Source organism: Anarhichas minor, unplaced genomic scaffold, assembly GCF_050575085.1.
Source record: "Anarhichas minor isolate MPS153535 unplaced genomic scaffold, ASM5057508v1 ptg000040l, whole genome shotgun sequence".
NCBI lineage: Eukaryota > Metazoa > Chordata > Actinopteri > Perciformes > Anarhichadidae > Anarhichas > Anarhichas minor.
In genome coordinates, this window is record NW_027466486.1 from 6333120 (window position 1) to 6354511 (window position 21392).

General features: G+C 43.2%; 1 protein-coding gene across 4 annotated transcripts in view; it reads left to right on the top strand.

Moving 5' to 3' along the window:
- qkia (QKI, KH domain containing, RNA binding a) overlaps nucleotides 1-17763 on the top strand; it is a 67595-nt gene extending 49832 nt beyond the window's left edge. Inside the window, exons 5-8 of one of the 4 annotated variants that reach the window (XM_076107632.1) lie at nucleotides 5851-5938; nucleotides 7772-8209; nucleotides 10161-10235; nucleotides 11516-17763. In XM_076107632.1, the coding sequence (XP_075963747.1) occupies nucleotides 5851-5938; nucleotides 7772-8209; nucleotides 10161-10235; nucleotides 11516-11532 (618 nt within the window). In that variant the 3' untranslated portion in view covers nucleotides 11533-17763. Of the gene's footprint in view, nucleotides 1-5850; nucleotides 5939-7771; nucleotides 8210-10160; nucleotides 11034-11515 lie in introns of those variants that run through there. The other 3 variants (XM_076107634.1, XM_076107631.1, XM_076107633.1) reach the window with 3 other exon arrangements.
- The last annotated feature ends 3629 nt before the right edge of the window (nucleotides 17764-21392 follow it).

Below are 21392 nucleotides of genomic sequence, written 5' to 3' on the forward strand. Positions count from 1 at the left end.
GATCCAGGAGCCGGTGCGAGGGCCCAGGCTGCGTCCTCCAACCATGCTTACTTTGCATGTAATGGATAATAAAGAGGAGCTGTGGAAGTAAACTAGGCTCCACCAATTACATTCTACTTCTCTGCAACGCGTAGTAACACCCAGAGCACCAGCCAACGCATGCACATGACAGAACACTCTGATTCTGAGGCCTTGGCCCTCATGAGCTTTGTTATGATACAGGAAATGAAGTATTAACAGAAGAGTTAGTTCCTGACTTTATAATGTGCCACTTTAAACTGTTCCTCGGTAAGCTGCGTGATTGACAGTAATGGGGCGGAGCAGCCGTGATGAGTTTGTAATAATCTGACTGGAGTCAGGTTCACTTCTATGCTAATGAGCTAGTGTGTTGGTGGTTTAGCATGACTAATGGCGCACATCGCTAACAGAGCTGTCTGGGAGCGAGGACGGGAGCAAAGGAGAAATAAAGCGGCTTTGCTGGGGTGCTGTGGAGGTGTAAGACAGTCGGAGAGGGGAGTTGCAGGAGATTGCATTTGTTAGTCTTTGGGGAAAAAGGAAAATACAGTTGAGGCCTGATTCCCTTGGCAGATATGTTCACAAAAGCCGAAGAGCACGGCAGAGGAAAGAAAATTGCCTTTGAAAGTGCAACGGTGAATTTGAGAAAGGACATGCAGCACTTACTCCAGTACGTTCTTTAAAAGTGCTTTTTATGAGAGAAAAGGTGATATCTGTTTGTGCAGTGTTTATTCTCCTGTAGTTGATTGATATACAGTCAAAAAGGGTTTGTTTCTATGTAGTGTTTACTTTCCTTTAGTATTTGATTGATGCATGGTTTTCCATAAAGAAAAAGATGTTTGTGGCATATACGCGTTTTTTCAATACGTTTGATTGATAGTCTTGTTGTTGAAAACATGGGAATCAGGTTTGCTGCACATGTTTTCCTTTCTTACCCCAATCCAACTTCTAAGTTTGCTTTAGCTGCCTTGAATTGATTAAACATCCTTGTCACTTGTTTATTTAGTGCGGAGAAGTTTTGAAGCTCGCTACAAGTACTCATTCCGTCCTCCTCTCTAACCTTACGCTTCTGGAGAGTGTGGAATTGTTGATAAGTCGTCTTGGCAGCGTGGCGAGAGTAATCACTTTCCTCCAGATGTTGGAGTTTGGGAAGGAACCAAAAAGAAGGCGAGAGAGGGAGGGGTAGGGGAGGAAAACCAGCTGCTGCTGCCGCTACCAGTTCCACTCCTCTACATAAAGTCATCTACTCCTCCCTCCCCAATACTCTCCTCCTCCACTCTGTAGGATTTTATTTTCCTCCCCCCCATCTCCTCTGGTTCTCAGTTCTACACATTCTGCCTCTCTGTATCCCAGGGCAGGCTGTGTTTACTGCTGAGGTAATTGGAGTAGTTTGGAGGGAGCCTGACCCTGGCCCCGGTCAGGCCTAAGGTGTGTGTGTGTGTGTGTGTGTGTGTGTGTGTGTGTGTGTGTGTGTGTGTGTGTGTGTGTGTGTGTGTGTGTGTGTGTGTGTGTGTGTGTGTGTGTGTGTGTGTGTGTGTGTGTGTGTGTGTGTGTGTACACACACATGTGCGCATACGCCTGTTTGTGATGACTGGCAGTGAGGCCAGGGAAGGAAAGCAGGCTTTAGCCAGTGTCAGCCCTCTCGGGAGCAGACAAATTGGTTTTCACTACGCTGTCTTGTCTTTTCCTGTCTCGTATTCTCCCGCTCTCCCTTTTCTTCTTCTTGCATATCTCTCCACCAACTCAGAGATTTATTCACATTTTCTCTTGTAGTTGGGTCAGCAGCACTTTTTTTCCCCTCCTCCTGGTACTATTTTGTTCCACCTCTCATTCTATCTGTCTCTCCGCTCATCATTTCATCTCCGCCAAGCTGAGCTGTTAGTGGAGCTGAGCTGCATAGACGGTGACTCCTGCCAGATATGAGCAAAAAAACTCCCCCTCAGCTGCAGCCAGAGACATGAGCAAATTCATCCGACCTGATCCAGGCGCCTGTTGTGTTTATCTGCGGGTGAGATGGATGGGAAAGGGCCCGGAGTCGGGGGGGATGCACGGGGGAGTGAGGGTGCGGCCTTATAAACACTCTCATGCAGCTGCTCATCTGTTGCTTATTGTCGTGCACGTGCACATACAGCATCGAACACGAGCTCCATTGTCTGTAACAATTGGCTTCAGCTACAGTTTGTTTGTCATCAACTCATGAAGCTTTGATCGGGAGAGAGGCAGAACCGAGTGCAGCATGACAGTGATTTAGCATGCATCTAGTGACCTCATCGCAGAGTTGTCGGTTAGCGGCGGTGGGACACGGCTCACCTCCTTTTAGCTCATCGCACTACCGTCTCCCTTTTCCTCTCTCCCCCGCTCCGCTCCCCCTCCTTCCCTCATCCCTCCGACTTGCTCCTCCCTGATAGCTTTTACCGCTCTGCTGATTTCACAAATAGGACTCATTGATTGAATCTGATTCTTGTGGATAGAGCAGCTTTATTGAGTGGCTTTTCCGCTGATGGACAGGAGCGCATCGGTATGTGTGCTTGCTACGCACATGCTTCTGTGTGTGTGTGTCTGTGTGTGTGTGCGCGCGTTAGGGACGATAAAGGAAAACGTCCTTTCCCCACATCCCTGTCATTTTATAATTCAGCAGCTATTCCTCTCCCGGGAATTCCAGCAGCCAGATCATTACACACACACACACACACATGCGGTCCTAGTGATGGCTACGTCTGAGTGAATGTTTTATTATGGCTGGTGCATGCTGACTGAGAAGTCAGTTAATTGTGGCAACACCTTGAAGTGTTAACTGCTCTCCCTGGCGCTGTTAATCAAACATTCATCTAAGCTGTGCTTCTGTGGGAGGAAGCTGGCCCGGTCCACCCGGGGCGATGCGACTTAAGTCGGTCCAACCCCACACCAGCTGCTTTATCTTCTGGTTTACCCGGATCTCACGGCTCCTCTCTGCAGCCACCTTCGAATCTGCTATCTTACTTGTTGTTGTGTAGCTCGAACCGGGGCGCCAACACTGCCATCGCCACCTATTTAACCCTCACAGCCCCGCAGATCCATCATCATACAACACGCACAAACAGCCCCAACACTCGGCATGCACCCCCCGCTGCACTCCCCCCTCATCCATACAGTGTTGTGGGAGACCAACCCCACCTCTTAACAACCTCTGAAAGTGCTCATTATTTTTCTCAGAATTTTAAAAGATCACTCTTGTCACAAAGTGTTTTAAGTGTGGCCACAAAGTTGGTCTGTGGTTCTCCATACTGCAGGGATACACTGTGCTTGTGAGGGCTTCCCGCGCTACATTTGAGAGGAACATCTAAGGAGCCGTTTGAATTATTCTTGGTAGACAACAGGCCTCCGTGTTATGGAAAGCTATCGAGCCAAAGGGTGCTTTCAGTGTGGATGGTGTTTATACAGCTCTCCATACGGTGACGACAAAAGAGCAAAGACAAATGTTTGATTTATTGTTGCCACAAACGTGTTAAGCTTTGAAAGCACATCATGGCGCCTCCATGATGTACATCTGGTGAAGTTCTGTTCTTATTTTGTCTCGTCTTTTTCTCTTTCCTTCCCTCATTTCTCAGTTTTGTCGAGCAAGTCAGCTTGGCCCGCTTTCAAAGAACCACCGAGTTTTTTTTGGAGACACTTTTACACACACACACACACACACACACACACACACACACACACTCACTCACAGCTGTTTTGATTCATGAAAGCAAAGTACAGACTTTTTTGTTGCTTTTTTTTTGTACAAAGGTGTAGAGGTCAAGATCTGAGTTAATTTGGGACGTAAATAATAAGAAGAAGAACTCTGAGAAAAAGAAGTAACAAAGAAAAAAAAGAAAAAGTGATATTTGATTTAATAGTGTTTACTTTGCTCTCTTCCAGGTGTGATAGGCAGTTATTTCAGGGCCTGTTCATTCGTGTTTACATAGAGATTGCAGCGTCTAATTACTTGTGATTTTGGCTCTCCATTGAGTCGGGTTTACTTGCCAATATTAGCTGGGCTAGCTGTTGACCTGGGCCATGTTCAATTAGCCTAGTGTGGTTATCATCGTTGACACTGCGCGTCAAGCGGCCCTCTCTTCACCTCCGAGGTTGTTAACGAGGGAACAAAACGGGGCTTGGCAACTATTGAAGAGCTTACTTTGGTGTGTTTGCGTGGTTGTGTGTATGTTTAAGAAAATGTTTCAGAACTACAAACTGGATAATTTGGACAACTGATGCTCAGGGTTTGATTTAATACAAAGTACACTGTTCACAGTTGTCCATGACCATGCTATTTATATTAGGCTGCATTATAACTGTGAACATTTTCTCCGCTCTGTGATGCACTTCATCACACACTGAATACGAGAAATATTTGAATGATTTAAGTTTCATCACCAATGTTTGCATTGGTAACCGTTTGTCTGTCTTCGCAGGGGAAAGCATTGTTATTTTTGTTATTGTTGTGCTTTGTCTTCCCCATTAAAAGAAAAAAAGAGCCAGAGCACAGCGGAGGTAGCAAGGGAGAGGAAGCAGTAGAGAGAATTTCCTTGCTTCATTAATTGGCAGCTCTGTGGTACACGAAACATTGCGCACACACACACACACACACACACACAGCTAAATGTGTGAGCTGCGACTGCTCTGAAGCCACTGCTTTATATTTAGTCAAGGGAGACCAGGCTCTGTCACTTTTTCTCTTGCTTAACCTCGCTCTTTCTCTTCCGCTCTCTGTGGTCGTGTTGAAGAGGAGTCTCATGGGAGGGCTTAACTCTGAGCCCTCATTCTTTTTTCTCTCTTCTTCTTCTCTCCTTTACTTCCCCCTTCTACGTCTTTCTTTCCTTATCATCGTCTGAATAGAGCAGCGTACTGTTGTTCAGCTTGGTCCAGGAGTGCAGAGATAGAATAGAGAACCTGCTTTTATTCCTGCCAGCACTAACTCTGCGTGCGCACCATGTGTTTACAGGCATAGTGCATATCCATGAGCCACCACTCTTTGTACTGTATAAGTTGAAATGATGAAGTGTCCAATTTTTCCCTTTTTTAGCAGCGAAAGGCATGAAATCAATAGTTCACTTCAGGTGAGACTGAGGTCAGCGAGGCTCCACGTGGCTATCTCCGCACCCTTCACTTTCCCATGAGGCCTCTGCTGAATTTATGATGTACAACCTGGAAAATCACAGGGGCTTTTGTGTTGTCATGGTTATTGAGTGTTCGGTAGCTTCAGGGGAAATGGATTTTGGGGGGTGGGAGGGTGCGGAGGTGCAGAAAGCACAGGGGAGGAATGGGATGGGTGTGAGTGGGAGGAGGGGGTGCTATCTTAATTGCTTACCGTGAATAATTCCAGTCCCCTAATTTGGCAATAATGACAGCGGCTGCGGCTTTTGTATTTATTTATCCAAACATTAATTGACAGTACTGACATTAGCCAGGGCGGTTATGGCGCATTTGATTGCGCACAAGGGAGCAAAGAAAATTACAGTAATTATCATTCTGATATGGATTATGAATATGCATTCCCACACTTAATGTGTCTGTCAGCATTTTCGTAACAAGGCACTCTGCCACGACAACAGCATTTTAGCTTATCTCCATCTCTGTTTCCCTAAACCCAAACCAACGCGGTGCGTGTAGAGAACAGACGCCGTGTATTGTCTAAATGATTTAGCTTCCCCACTGTAGCTTTTTAACAGCACCCGGGCATGTGATTGGGGGAAACGGTCGCCATGTGGCTTGTTTCAATGGGCCTATAAAGGGGCCTCAGCTTGTGGAATTAATGTGTGGTGGGTTATTGTGAATGGACATTAAAGTTCCTGATTTTTTTTTTTTTTTTGTTAACAGGCCGAAGGAGAAGACAATTTGAAGAAGATGCAGCTGATGGAGCTGGCGATTCTCAACGGGACATACAGAGACAACAACATCAAAACACGTAAGTGAGCTTCCATAGACGCTCATAAGTAACACAATCCATCCGTTTTTGCACCATAAACAGCTGATCTGTTACCGTCATTGACCATACTTAACTCTATATTATATTTTCTGTATTTCTCATTAACTATATCGTAATATCTGTGACCACTAGCAGACCTCTTTCTCTCAAGCTCTCCAAACAATCCATGTTTACCTCCCACCTACCCAGCCATGAGTAGGAGATCTTCCATTCTGTTCTACTCCGTACCCCCCCCCCACCCCCCCTCCATCCTGCAATCCAGATGCCATCACTCTGTATCACTTGCTCTTGGCGAACTCTTTCAGCACATTGCTGTATTCCACCTGCTCACCAATGCATGTTGGTCACTAGCTCACATGTCTTCAGTGTTTGCTTCGTAATCGATCCATGTGTCATTCGCTCTTTTCATATTCCATAGTAATCCAAAATCGGAATAATGAAAACAATTCATTATTTTGTTATCATTTATAAATCCAAGCTTGTTTTTCTTACTTTTGATTTAATGCCTCAAGTAAATTCTTATTTAGATTTGGAATGTGTCAGATTTCTGTGACCAGGATGACTAATGTGCGTCTTGCACTTGATGAACTTAAATAAGAAGTCCGTAACTTCCTGGTCACACAAGTCGGACACATTTAATATCAAAATAAGATTCAGCCTGTTGCCCATTTTTTAAAATTTTCAATTTTGACTTGAGCATAAAGTCAAAAAAACAAAAAGCTTGTTTTTTGTGTTTGATTCATAAATGACGACAACGCATCATTTTGTCTTTTTCCGATTTTGGATTCCCAATTAAATATGAAAGGAACAAATTCTACACCGACTTCAAATTCTACACCGACTTTAATCACCAAATGCCTAAATGCATAATCGCATCTATGATTTGGATATAATGAATCATATAAAGCCAGAACTTGTGCATTTACTCTCTGGACCATGAATTATGTTCTTAATTATCATTCAAAATGTAATTTATTATCACAACATCAGAAACTGGGTTCTTGGATATACTTGGACTCTATGACATGAAACTATAGGTGCTTAATTTCACTGTTTCATTTCCCCTATTTAGCATTTATCTCCTCAAATGTTCTGGTCCACCATCTGACTCTAGTCACCAAAGCGCTTGATTTAATTGACCTGCCTTTCGGGAAGCTTGTGTCACCACTCCACACACACACACACACACACATATATCTCTGTGTGTTCACTTGTACGTTATCATCTTAAACGGACCGCTGACTATGTGGGGGATCAAAATCTGTAAAGTTACTAACAACTTAATGTAGTAGGTTCCCATCGTCTTCGATGATCATCTTCAGGCCTAAATCCCTGATCAGTCTTCTCTTCATTGAGTGTTTCCCCTCTGCATACAGTCAACAGCTCTGTTTCTGTTGGCATGCGTGTCGTTTACCTCACCTGTGCCATTTCCAGTAGATGAATGTACCGCTGCTGTGGTGATTTGTATGCTTTTGAATGCATTGGGATGACCGCAGCATTTCGTGCTTCCTGTGTTTTGGTGTGAGGGGCGTTGTTTTTATTTTGTTTGGCTATGTTGACTTTTTTTTCCTTTGCAACAGATTGTGGCTTTAGTGGTTCACCACCATGATCATTGCATGGACTAATTTTCCCTTTTGCCCCCCTTCCTCTTCCCCTCTCTACCTGCCACTTCCCGTTACCTCTTCTTTTTCCTCCTTTTGTATTTTCACCTTTCACTGTTCATCTGTGATTATGATCAACCACACTCCACTTTTATCTCTTGTCCTTCTTCTTTCTTTCTACTCCTGTCCTTTGCTCTCTTGCTTATGGCAGCCACCCTTGCATTCTCTCTTGCAGCGGCGGCAGCGGCCGCTCAGGGCCAACGTCTCATAGCGGCCCCCAATGGTCAGGTTATGCCTCCCCAGGCTCTCCGGCCACAAACACCAGGCGGGGGCCCCATCATGAACCTCATCCGATCCCCTCAGATGGCTGCCATGATGTCCAATGGCACCCCCACCCTGGTGCCTCCCTCACCGGATGGCGGTCTTATCTACGCCACCCCATACGACTACCCTTACGCCCTGGCACCCAGCTCTCTGCTGGAGTATCCCATCGACCACAGTGGGGTTCTAGGTAAGAGAGCCTGGGGGGGCATGGGTCCAGGTACAATGGCCCCCTTTAGCCAGTTTGGACAGGAGGGCAGCTTGTTTTACCCCGGAGCTGGGGTGATGGACGCGGCTGCCATGAGCCACAGTCAGGACTTGTTGAAAGGTAAATATGTCGTGTCTACCTGAGGATCAAAAACAGACAAACTCACAGAGTGGATGTGCTGGTGAAGCTCTTGGTAATGGGATGACCAGCTATGTGGCTCATATGGACACTATTAAAAAAGGCAAAGGGGGGGACAAAAAAACATCAACCTTGTGAGGGCTAGTCACCTGGAACGTTTATCATTTAGACTAAAGTTACTTCACTGTTTTAGTTGCGTTCTCGCTCTCGGGTTTAGATATTCTCTTTTCTGCGAGGTTCATATAGGAGCGCTTGCCTCGGTGTGAATTGAGGCCTGCCGACAGAAACGCACTCGCATACGCGCAGCGCAGCCTGCTCTCTCACCCTTTCATGCACCGGCCTGGAGGCAGATTCAGTCTGGCAGCAGATCCCCTCGGATTTCTGCAGCTTTTGAAATCATTTCTCTGTGCGGTTCTCTGCAGGCAGGCCTTGATGCCTGTAGATAGTCCCTCTCTCACTCCCACTGGGGATGTTCATTAAATTCCTCAATTCTTCCCTTTTTACTCCTCCCTCCCCTCTCTCAATTGTCTTAGCTTCACCCCTCTTGAACTCCAGCTATGTGCTAATACCTGACGCTCCCCTTAGTTTCTGTGTCAGGAGTACAGTTCAATGCGAGGGTCTGTATATCCTATTCATTCTCGACGGTGATTTAAGCTCAACACATCCGCTGCCAAAGAGATAACCGAACATCTACTGATGAAAGAGTCTTATATGAACGCCGTATGTTTTATTGAGGCCGTTTCCCACGTTAAGACGGAAGAGTCTGTTGCTTTAATGTGACACAGTCCTCCTCTAATGCTGTTCCCAGCAGCAGACACTAGCCTGATTGTAGCTAACCTGTGTAGCTGACGTGCCTCTGGGAGTCATGTGTAGAACAGACGGGGGCAGCTGGCTGGCTTCTCTCTCTTTAACTTGCAGGGTTACACCAGCTTAGTGCATTTTATTTACTCACATTATCGATTGGTGCCTTCAGCAACACAGGGCCCTGTGTGGAAACACTCACTCCCTCTCACACACACACTCGTGCACTTGGTTCGGCTGCCTGCGCTACTGTATCCAGCCACTATTGGCTTCTCTGAGCATAGAGGAATGTCCGGCCATCTGCTTCTCCAGAGTAGTGTAGGTGGTTGCATAGTCGTCCGCCAAAGCTCGCGCTTAACTTGACAATGCCAGAACACAATCCTTGTTAAATTTGAGAACTTATTTCCCGTGTCCCCCTCCCTTCCTCTAAGAGAACTGAAGTTCTTCTTAATTCCTGCGCATCTTATTTGTGTCGTACTTGAGCATACAGTGACGCGCAAACAAGCTTGTTTGTGTTATGTCCACAAGACAGTGTCGAGCACTGCAGTGGGAAGAAATCAGCTGTGATAAATATAAGAGGAAGATGACAGCCTCTGCCGCCAGTGAACAGATTGACCTGGAGAGGAATGGTGAAAGAGAGGGAGAGGCAGCTGGTGTCTGGCACTATTCAATTACCATCAGAGCTATATTGGATTTCCCCACCTTTCAAAAAAATAAAGAGACAAATTTCTCTCAATCCGCCTCTGGATCCCAGAGGAAGAATCACATTATTTTTTTGCGACAGCCCAGAAGCCTTTACCCTTTGCCTGCCCCCTATAACTCTGAGCACTGTGGAATTTTATTACTTAAGTTATGCATTTTTAAATACCAAGTAAAACTCCAAAAAAAGGCGTTATTTTTTCTACTGCATTTTCTACACGTAAAAAAAGAAGCTCTGTGTGATGTGTGTGTGTGTGTGTGTGTGTACATGTACTATAATCTGTATTATGTTGCCATTTCTGTGTATTGTTGTATTATCTAAGCATTCTAATGATAATGGTTAAAAATGTGAATGTTATTACTGTAAACGATGACTGTTTTTCCCCTGCTCAACGTGAATGGTTTCTAACCTTGTGGACCTGTTGCGATCTAGGTGCAATGGCTACTAAAGTGAGACGGCATGACACGCGGGTCCATCCTTACCAAAGGATTGTGACCGCTGACAGAGGTCAGTTTAGTCTCTTAGCTACACTCTGCTATTGATTGATTGCCTTTCAATGATTATTATGCCTATTATGCCTCGATGCCTTAGTTAGGAATTTGTACATCATCTGTATTGCATTTTGTTTTCCTCTCCCCCCCCCCCACACTACCTTTCCTATCCCACACATCCACGCGCCAGCTAAATGGTCGACTGTGGTATGCACATTTTGTTTACATTTAGCACTTAACATATACAGTATTCTGTAGATGATGTTATGTGTCAAAGCTCAGGCGAACGTGATCCGAACAGCTTTTTTTGGTTCATGCAGCTGTTGAAGACAGGTAGTGCTTTGCAGGCAGTGTTAAAGGTGTAGAATGACATTCCTCTGATGTGAGATTAGAGCCTAAAAACGGGGCAGGCTTGTTCCCATACATGATTTATCTCCTCGGCTCATAAGGAGCAACGGGAAAAAAAAGGAAAAGCATTTCTATACTGCGCCTGAGAGACCTGGTGGGCAGAAGACGAGTTGTCATGCTGCTGCCAACTCACCATTTCACCTTGAAAATTCAAATTTATTTTGCCTTTTTATTTTTCTACTGAAGAAAGACACGCACAGACATGAGCTGAGGTAGCTTGCATTCTCTCCAGTATATTGCATATAGATGGAAATAAAAAAGCTAAAATACATTTTAAATATTTCAGTTGTACATGAGGTACTGTCATTTTATATTTGAGCATTTTATATCAAATGTATTTATGGTTCTGGTGTATATTTATATTATATAACGATATACTGCTAAATAAAGAGAAAGAATCGGGAAAGCATCGATTCATCTATTCATTGCACATGTAACACTAGTCACAGTTACCCCTCACATAACACTAGTGAGACTCCTCACCACTAATCACACTGTCTGTAACGTGCACTCCAACTTGACAGACACTAAAACACTAGATTTCTGTTGTTCTTATTCTGTTTGTCTGTTCGACCTCTCTTCGCTTCTGTTTTGATTTTTGGGGGGGCAATGTGCGCTTAAATTGCACCGCCATGCTAGCTGATTCAGGGTGGGGGCTGAGTAGTTTGGGATCATGGCGTCACAACGCGTCATAATTATGTTGATTAGCTGGGTTCATCTCACATTGGCACGGGGGATTAGGAGCAGGGGGGGCGGGGGGGGGGCGACATAAGAGATTGCATTCATTTTATTGTTAAAATGATGTCATTCCAGTCTCTTCTTGCTGACACTAATATCCTTTCTATCTTTTTTTTCTGTTTGTTTTGTTTTTTGTTTCTAACCACCTAGCCGCCACCGGCAACTAACACATGACCTTCTGACCTCTGAACTCTTCACCCAATGACGAGCCGCCCCAAGCCTGCCTGCTGATCAGTTAACTGGTAATTGCCTTTTGCTAGCCTCTCGGACGCAAGTGAGGGAGAGAGAGAGGGAGGGAGGCGCCTGCCCGTACAGTTACCTTAACACGCTCTCAAAAAAACAAAGTAGAAACCAATGGAGACTTCACAGAAACACAACAAAACCCAACGCCGTTGTGTAAGATCCATATTTTTCCCTCTGTTCATTGAGTTCAGTTCCCATTCTTTCTCTTTCTTTTTCTTCATGAATCATATACCGGGTGGATGCGTTTGTGGTATTACTCATAAATCTGCACTGAATTATATATAGCAATAAAGACCCCCAACCTGCCCACCCACCCTCCTTTTAATCACTCTAAATTGGGGACCTCACTTGTATGAATTACAAGTTCAATGTCTATTTGACGCAAACCATTTGGTTTCAGTGTAATCACATGATTTCACCCCCCCCCCCCCCCCCCCCCCTCACCTGCCCCACCCTGTTGGGAGAGAAAAAGAAATGGAAGGAAAGAGAACCTACGCTCACATTAACTTGTTTAATTTCTGTCATTTTTCACGTGTAGTGCATTTGTTGAGCTCTAAAAATGTAATTATGAGCTGACACATTCTGGGTGTGCCCCTCCAAACAGCTTCCTGTCTGTTTTTAAAAAAGCATGGCTGACACGATTGCAAAAAAGAGCTTTTTATGATTTATGTGTTGTTTTTTTGGCTTTACTTTTGACTCATTTTCTCCACTTGATTTTGGTTTCTCTGTTGTTCATATTTGACTAATTAGCTTTGCTTGAATTGACTAGCCCAACATAAGGCAGGTGGTTACCTCTGGAAAACAAAAGCAATCTGATATTTGAAGCAGGCGGCAGAAACTAAGGAATAATGAGGGGCAAGATGGGAAGGTCACCGTTTGGGCTGATGGGTCTGTGTGTGTGCGTGCGTGCGTGTGTGTGTGCGTGCGTGTGTGTGTGTGTTTTAATTAATACTACAATGAAAGTAGGGTGTGCTGAGGCTTCGGGGACATTGGGGCAGTGCTTATTAGCTACTGACCATCGCTACGTCCCCATCCACACTACATCCATTATACAGTGCCTGATGTATTTAGAAAATGATCTCAATGAGTTAGCGGAGCTGTGATTGAAAAGACAAAAAAAAAAAAAAAGTATTACGTGTGCATATTTAGCCAAAGGGTTTTCCATTGAATTATATATCTGCAATTATGCATCCGTCTCACAGAGGGCTCTCTTTGTGACTTTAGAGTTTGGAAGGGTGTGAATTTGTGGTGCCTGCCTTCAACTGGAACAGACAGCCAAGTCAGTTAGATTACTTTTGACCCATTAATGCTCTCTTTCTTCTTTCTGAGGAGGTGAAAGCAGACAATTAACACTAAATCAACACGCTACTCAAAGACAGCGCGTAGCTAGGGGGAGGGCACTTTGAAGTTCTGTACATAGATGCTTTTGTCATGAGGTTTCTATCGTGATCTGTTTCATCAGCCACATTGCCAAAAGAGCTTTTATGTCTTTATTTTTTTCATCTCAACATTTGGCCAATTTTGTTTTTTAAATGTCTTTTTTGTTTTGTAGCCCAAGTCATCAGATGGGCATAATCTGAGCCTTCCTGCAAATTAGACATTTTTTAGTCTTTGATTATTTTTGGGATGAAACGTTTATTTTCAACACATGACGAACCCTCTAAAGCGCATCCACAATGTGTCACACCTCCGATGATCGTAGTCCTGAGCCCACAACCTTTTGTTCAACTCTCAAGAAAAAAATAGGATGTGAAAGCCATGCCTGCCTGTTCAAATTGCTTTATACATACGTCTTTTATATATATATATATATATACATATATGTATATATACATATATAAATATATAAAAATGTAGATATCTGTCATTGCATATACAAATACATAAGTGAACAAAAAATAGATAATTTTACAGGGTGCTGGAGAAGATAAAAAAATTTAAAAATCTATTTTTGCCAATTTTAGCTTTTGATACTTTACTTGCAGTTACAAAATCTGAAAAAAAAGAAATAAAAAAAAAAAAGTTTAAAACGGTATAGGGGGGAAAACAGAAGAAATGAGTGGGTGAAGAAAAAGTGCTGTTACGTGGATATGATTGGAAAGGAAGACGAAGACCAAAACAGTCGTAACCCTTAAAAAGTTAGCGAGGATCAGAGCGAGACGCCTCCAGAGAGTTAAAAAAAAAAAAAGATCAAATCAAAGTGCCTTATCAACAGTGGTTTCTGTTTCCTGAGTATTCCAGTTGTGTTCAATAATATCCAGCACCCACCAAGATGGCGCAGAGAGGAACGGCTCGTGTTACTCGCTCTGAATAGTGGAGCAGGGTAGCTCCCACCATATCGTGGCGTTACCGAAGTTATTCTATGCAAAAAGAATAGCAGTCGTTTTGACCAGCTAAAATATGTGCCATGGTTTTGTCTTCCTGAAATTATTTTTAGTTTTTCTTTTCCTTTACTTGATGGCCCTTTACTCTGCTGTACGTGCAGGATGTGTCCTCTTTTTAATTTAGATTTTAATGATCATATGACCTATTGTCTTGATTTTTGGTGACTGTGACTAACTTCCTAGAACAAATTAAAACTGCCAATAGCAGCGCAGTAGTCTGCCTGAACATGTTCTGATCATGAGCTGAGAAAAATACATAACGTTCAAGGTAATGGATAGGGAAAGGGGGGGGGGTCCATTTGTTCCAATAGCTGTAAACTGAAAGCATCCCGTCCAACGTCTCTCGTTGTGACAACAGACTATCAATACAGTCACGAGATGTACGATGGACGGATGAAATGCTGCATAGTGAAACAAGCCAAATGGTTTTCACTTATTGGAACAACCGACAGCTTTGTAGCCGGAAGGTGAAAGTATTCCCGTGATATCACATTGAGGAGTTCCTCGATCCCAACATTACCCTTGGCAGTTTGTTCTTCTATTCATAGCTCTTTCATCATGCTGTTACACCGAAAGGTCAATAAATTTTTCTTTCTCAGTGTTATTATTTGAAATTGAAATGCAATATTAAAGTGGAGCAAGTGGATGGCTATTCAGCATTTGACAGTATTAAGAAAATTCCTTCTGCAATGTTACAACTTGCTGTGTCATTGTGAAAGTCTGGATAAGTCCATCAGGTGAAAGGTTAACTATATACCGACCGTATTCTCTCTGGCCTGCCTACTACATGTATGATAATGTAATTAACAGCCATTGTTACAGGTTTATAATGTATTTTTCTAATCTCATTTTATATGTATATTAATCATGTTTCTGAGTGCATTTTTTTTTTTCTTTTTTTATGAAATCCACATGCAACTCTCTCCCCTCCTCTCCCCCCAAACGTCCCCTCTCCCCCTCCCCCCATTCTCTTTTACATCTTGGAAACTGTCTCTTGTGGGGAGTGTTGCCTTTTCCCTGTTATGTTTGGTTTTTGTTTCCCAGCTTGTTTAACTCATTAGCTACTTTATTAGTTTTCTTGTCATAAGTATTTTTACATGCTTGCATTTAGTTTTCATGGTGTATGCTGTTATTTTTCTTATTAACCTCTTGGCATTTATTTTAATAAAACATTCTTAGTAAGAATTTTACTAACTTGCTGATATTTTGTCTTGTGTTTTTAACCAGTTTCATGAATGTGTTCCCTTGGTCTGGTTCACGGACTAACATTAAACATTAACATTAAAACTGGTGTCTGGCCACCACTTGCACAAGCGCACACACACACACACACACACACACACACACACACTAGTCAACTGTGCACATATGCTCCACATACCATTACTAAACACACACATGCACACACAGCCTAACTGGAAACTGCACGAGTTGATAAACGTCCCTCACTCCCGCTCACGCACTCTCACCTCTGCGCTGGAGAAACCTGCTGACGCTCTTCATCCTTGCCCTCCAACACTGCTGCTGTGTCTCGTCGTCTCTGCTAGAGACAACTCTCGTGTTAGTTGTCCCGTCCTTTCTGTGTCACTCACCCCGTGAGGCGGCAGGAAGTGTTGACGTGTCTGTGGGGGGGGGGGGGGGGGTTTGTAAGTTCCGTGTTATTTGAGGTCACTGGTTAACTTCTGGGTCAGCTGAACAAAGCTCACTTTTCACTAAAGTCCAAAAACTCAAATGTCCACCAGTGTCCTCTTTCTCTAAGTAGCGGTTAGTGCAGGGCTAGTCATAATCTGTGCAAAAATACTGCACATTAGTCATCTCAAAATAATTTATTTGACTGTAACTTGCACGTTATAAATGTAGTATTTATTTACAGCAGACATAGATGGCGGTTGTGTGATAGTCTAAAGCTGTCCCCAGTCTGTTTTTTGTCTCCATTGCCTCCAAGGCTTGTTATGCCTGGATAGCAGCATTATAGTTATCGCCAGCTGTTGTCTGTTTGGTGAACACTTCTCTCAATTCAGCTTATTGATATAATGGCTAATACTGGGCCGTTTGGGAGCATCCATAATGCTTAGACACACACCAGTACGCCGTGCCAATATGAAGTACTTTGGGATCAAAACAACCTCACTATTCCTTCCAGTGTGAAATGCTGGTATGGCTTTCAGCGAGCTAGTATTTGTTGTTTCCTGTCTGAAACACTGCCAGTGTGTGTTGTTCACTACACTGCACTCGTCCCTGGGTTCATTCAGCTCTCTTCTCTCTATTCAGCTTGTTTTTTTCTTCCTCCACTAATTCAAGGTATTGACACTGACACACAAGCAAAAGATTAATGCATTAATCCCGATTATTACTTTAACCCACTGAGTGACGCCTCAAGATTGTTCTTTTTTTTTTCTCCTTTTCAAACCTGCTCAACACAAAACAACTTGGCCTTAACTGTTGCAATCCTCTTGATGTCTCAGCAAGCAAAGAACAAGGAAGGATTAAAGGTGTCTAACATCAAACTTAACACTACTTTCCTCTCTGAAATTAACATTTTTGTGTGTATTTCATCTGAAAACGGGGGTTTTTCGCCTATAACACCTGCTTAATTAAACACCAGCAAGTAGAGACAGAGATTGGATTAATGGCAGACAGCCTTAATAGTTTTTTCTCCTTTTTACTTTTTGTCTTGTCAGCCATTTTCTATTTATTACTGTAGGATTGGCCGTTAATGCTTTCGTTTGGCTCATATGCAGCTAGAGCTAAAGTCCGTCCATTAGCAGTAGATGTATGTATGCCGTCACCAGCCTTATACATGTCAGAGAGGTTTTAAACCACCAAGCTGATGAACAATGTGTTGAGTGGCACGTTTTTTTCCAGAGCACAAAGTATTGCAAACACTGCCTGAAATATTGAGGTTAAAAGTGCCTTTTTTCCTGCGATTGGGAAATTATTTATTTGTGTACTTTATCATTCAAGTGCCACTCTTCTGTCTTCCTTCATCTCGCCAAAACGCTTCCTTTTTTCAGCACAATGAGCACAATCTTTAAAATATACACTGGGGGAAAGTTTGACCAAACATCTGGAATTTGGTCTCGGGTGCTTCCCACCATTAAACTTTGGCTTAATGGATCATGATTTGAATTTGATCAACTGAGAAGCTGTTTCTTGGTTGGACTTGGTTGCAGTCTGCAGTGAACTGCTGTTCGCGTACTGCTGCCGTCTCTGGCTGAGTTCTCCGCGCCTTTCCAAGATGCGTCGCAGGGCATTTCGTGCATTTATCTACTAACTACCTTCTCTCCTGTCGTCCTTTTATTTTTCTTCTGTTCTGTTTAACAAACATTCCTCCAATGAGTTAAACGGCAGGTTAACCAATCAGTAGCACTCGGGTGGTTAAAGGGCAACTGCTACCAAAAGACAAAATGAGATTTTTTTTTTTTTTAGCCCCACTGGATTTTTGTGTTTTTCATTTTGACTGTGATAAGTATGCATAGAAAGTCCATAATTTTTTCCTAAAATTATACCAGTATGGTATATACTGAAAGATCCTCATCCATAGAGTGGTGCACTAAAATCTGTGAGATTCTCTTCTTTTTGTGGCGTAAGTTTTTCTGTGAAGTAGCTTTTATTTTGTTTTGTGTTACCGTGTTTTTATAGAGGGTTCGACTCAGAACTTTTGAATAGGGTGTAAAACGTGTAATAATGCCAGTTTTTGTTGCTCACACCAAAAAGAAAAAAGGAAAACAAATGTCATGTGTGCAATAAAGAACCATATTTACAAGCTTCCCTCTGACTGCTTTACCTTGACTGGTCCTTTTTTTTTTTTTTTTTTTTTTTACTTCTGCGCTCTTACTTCTTTATCACTTCTTTGGAGTTGCTGTGATCTGGGACGTTTAAAGGTAGGTGGGCCGCATTTGCAGGAAATGGAATGTGGAAAAAGTTCAACACTCGCCTAAGCTCTCAAAGTGAGATCAAGCTATCTCTTGGATGTCAGTGTGTTTGTGGTAAAATGTTGACCTTCTGCGGAGGGTTCACAGCACAGCGCTTTGTGTCTGCGGATGATAACGGTCCAATCCATTTCTGTTATCTAAACGGACTTTTCACGTCTGAGCTGAGGACAACATGGTGTTTCACTCGGGTCTAGTCCGGTCCATCTCTGTGCACCTCCAGCGATCATGCACGACAGATGACATGAAGTGGTGTGGCACCCGGTTAAAAGTTCCCCTCCTGCAAACTGAGCACTAGCGCGATTTAGACACGGATCTATTTTTATACAGGCTGACGATACACAGCGCTATGTTGGAGCGCGTCACCACAGAGGTCAGCCACTCACTAAGCGCTGCACATCACACTGGAGGAGCTGTGGTTATATTGCATTCATTCAATGTCACACCACACATCAGACGAGACGTTCTAATAGAAACACTTCCGACTCTGAGATTCTCATAAAAGGTATTTCAAATCCAATGTTTCATGCCTCCACCATGCAATGAACCGATCAGTCTCTGATTCATTTAACCCCGATAAGTCCACAGATCACAAAATATACTTCTCAATGTGACACTTCCCAGCTATATCCTGATTTTAAAGAAATATAAAACCTGAAACAGTTAATTAATTTGGTGAAACAACAATGTGTTATGGTTTATTTGCTTTATTTCCCTGTTATACCTTCATCATAAACTTAATTTGTGGCAAAGGAAACGATAACCACTGCAGATTATACATGTTTTATAATTTCAAACGATTTATTTTTAAGTATTGAAGTGGAAACTGATTGCAACTATCCTATTTATGCCAAACCATGAGGAAAAGAAAATATCTTAGTTGCGGCCAAAGTAGTAGATAAGTACCCAAATAACATCCTGTCAATTAAAACACTATCTAATGTGTAGACCTGAGCATCTTAACTGTTGCTGCTGTCATCTAAACACCATCTTCGTTCCGTTAAGGCTGGAAACGGAAGCATGATCTCATTAGCAGAAGGACCTAAGGTATGTATTTACACCATAAGCTGGTTTCTCTTCTCTATTTTGATGCTGCACATGCGTCAAATGGGGAGGCAACCTGGTGTTCTTTACGTAATCAGCATATGGCAAGCACAGGTGGTAAATGTAATTCATCATAAGCAAACACAGGAGTCCCTCCATGTTTCTTATTTTGCAGTGTCGGTATAATAGGTTTGCTACCGCACATCCTCCGAGACATTTACCCTAATTATCAAACACATGTCATCTCTGGGTGACTGGGTGAGTCAGGCGCATGTAAATGTAGCTGCAGAAGCAAGAGAATTCTTAAACCTGCATTGAAAGCAATGGCAACTTGCCCCTTCGGTGGTTAATTATCCCTTTCTCCCATCAAATTGATGAGTCAGTGCTGCAGTATATTCCCTTTTACACCAGTATGCAACTCCTATGGGCTTCCCGATGACTTATGACCTGTGTGGGGGTGAGGTGAGCCAGCTGTCGTCACACAGTGGAAGTAAAGCGGTGCAAATGTTCAGTTCCAGCTATTCTCGGTCTGATTCCCCAATGCACTCCCTAATTTGATGCAGTAATGAAAACAAAGGACTTTGAAGTGGACGTCTCATTACAGCTCAAGCTGGCAACTCAGCAGGAAAGAATCCAAAAGGACAGGGACACATCTTCCTCTCTCTCTCTGCTTCTCTCATCCTCTTTGCTGGAGGACAGAGCTGCTTCTGCTGAATAGGACGGTGGGGAGTAAACGGTTGGTGAGGGAGGGGGCTGGAAGTGACTTTAATGTCATGCAGGAAGCGGGGAGCGAGAAAGAGAAGTGGAAGGAGGAGGGTGCTGATGGTGGTTTTGGCCCCCGGGAAGATGCATCAAAGGAGCATTTGTCGCAGCGACCAGCTGGGAGTCTAATCAAGGAAAGAGAACTGGAGTTTGTGTGTGTGTGTGTGTGTGTGTGTGTTTTGAAGGGGCATAGTGGAAGGGTTGCATCAGTAGTGACAGATGAACCAGCTTCCTGCGAGATGAATATAGGGCATTCATCAGAGTGCAGCTGTTTCTCTGTGTGTGTGTGTGTGTGTGTGACAGAGAGAGAGACTTGTTTTAGAGTGTGCAGTTGTTGCAGGTTTCAAGCTCAGATTGATGAATGAAACTCAGTAGTTCTTTGGGCACCTGTGCCGAGTGACACAGTCTAGCAGCTGGATTTTCTGCCGCTGATTGTGAGAGAGTGTGTGTGTGTGTGTGTGTGTGTGTGTGTGTGTGTGTGTTAGTGTTAGAACGACAGACCGTAGAAAGAAGAGCAGTGGTTTTATTTATTTGTGGCTAGAGAGAGTATTTCTCCTTCAGGAATCAGTAACGGAGTCATTTTGTGGGTCTTTTTTTGAAATAAATCACTCTGGATTGTAAAGATTAGGTGTTTATGTCCTCTGAAGAGTATCTATCTTTCCAAGAAAAGCTCTGGAGGACTTTTCCTGCTTGTCTTTGGCAGCAAGCAAATACTGTGTTGGTGGATAATTCATACGATCTCTTTTTCAAAAAATATTCATATAAAGGAAAAACTCCTACTTTGACATTTGTATTTTGATTCGTCCATAACCATGTCTGATCAGACAGGTCAGTGGACATTTCCCTGGTCGGCCACGTCCCCACTGACACATAAATGTCACTGTAGGAAGATAAATGGTCGACCCGTCGGCCCCGTCACTCCAGCTCGGACAACAAGATGAATCTTCCCTGCCAGTCTAGCGTCCAGCTGCTTTGAACTGCTTTTGTATTGAGTGATTCGGACATGTGTGAATACTGCAGGCCTGGTGTGTCACCCAATGCTGACAGAGAAAGTCGAACAGGTGTGTGTTCGTGTGTGTGTGTGTGATGTCAGGTCTGTTTCTTCCTGTGGCCACTGCCTACGTGGGAAGTTAATGTAGCTGTGGTTGTGGACCAGGAAATAACAGGTTATGTCAGCTACACTGTGCTAAGTACAGACTGTAAAAAGGACTTTTGGTGACAGGAACATTTCTGAATCATCTGACATCGGTCTGAGTTCATAAAGATTGGAGTCAATTAAAGTGTCAGCAGATGAGAAGTCTTTTGGTCTGAAACTCACACAAGGTTATGACCCATCTGGAGCTGTTTACAAGTGGTAACCACCATGACTGACTGTGGAGATTTAGGATGCACTTCCTACATTTTCCTGGTGGCTACAAGAAGATGAGCCTCTCAGTGTCACTTATAGGGACATTGACTGTATTATTGCAGCTTTGAGACAACATGACAATAAAGAGTTAGAAAAATCCACTTTTTTTTCCTACACATTTTTTTTGTACTTTGTCACTTTATTGTACTAATTGATCCCCATCCATAGAGTTCATTGCAACAGTATTTGCTTTTTTACAGATACAAATTAATTGATGCTGTTCTGTAGACCAAAATAATGTATAAAAAATATCT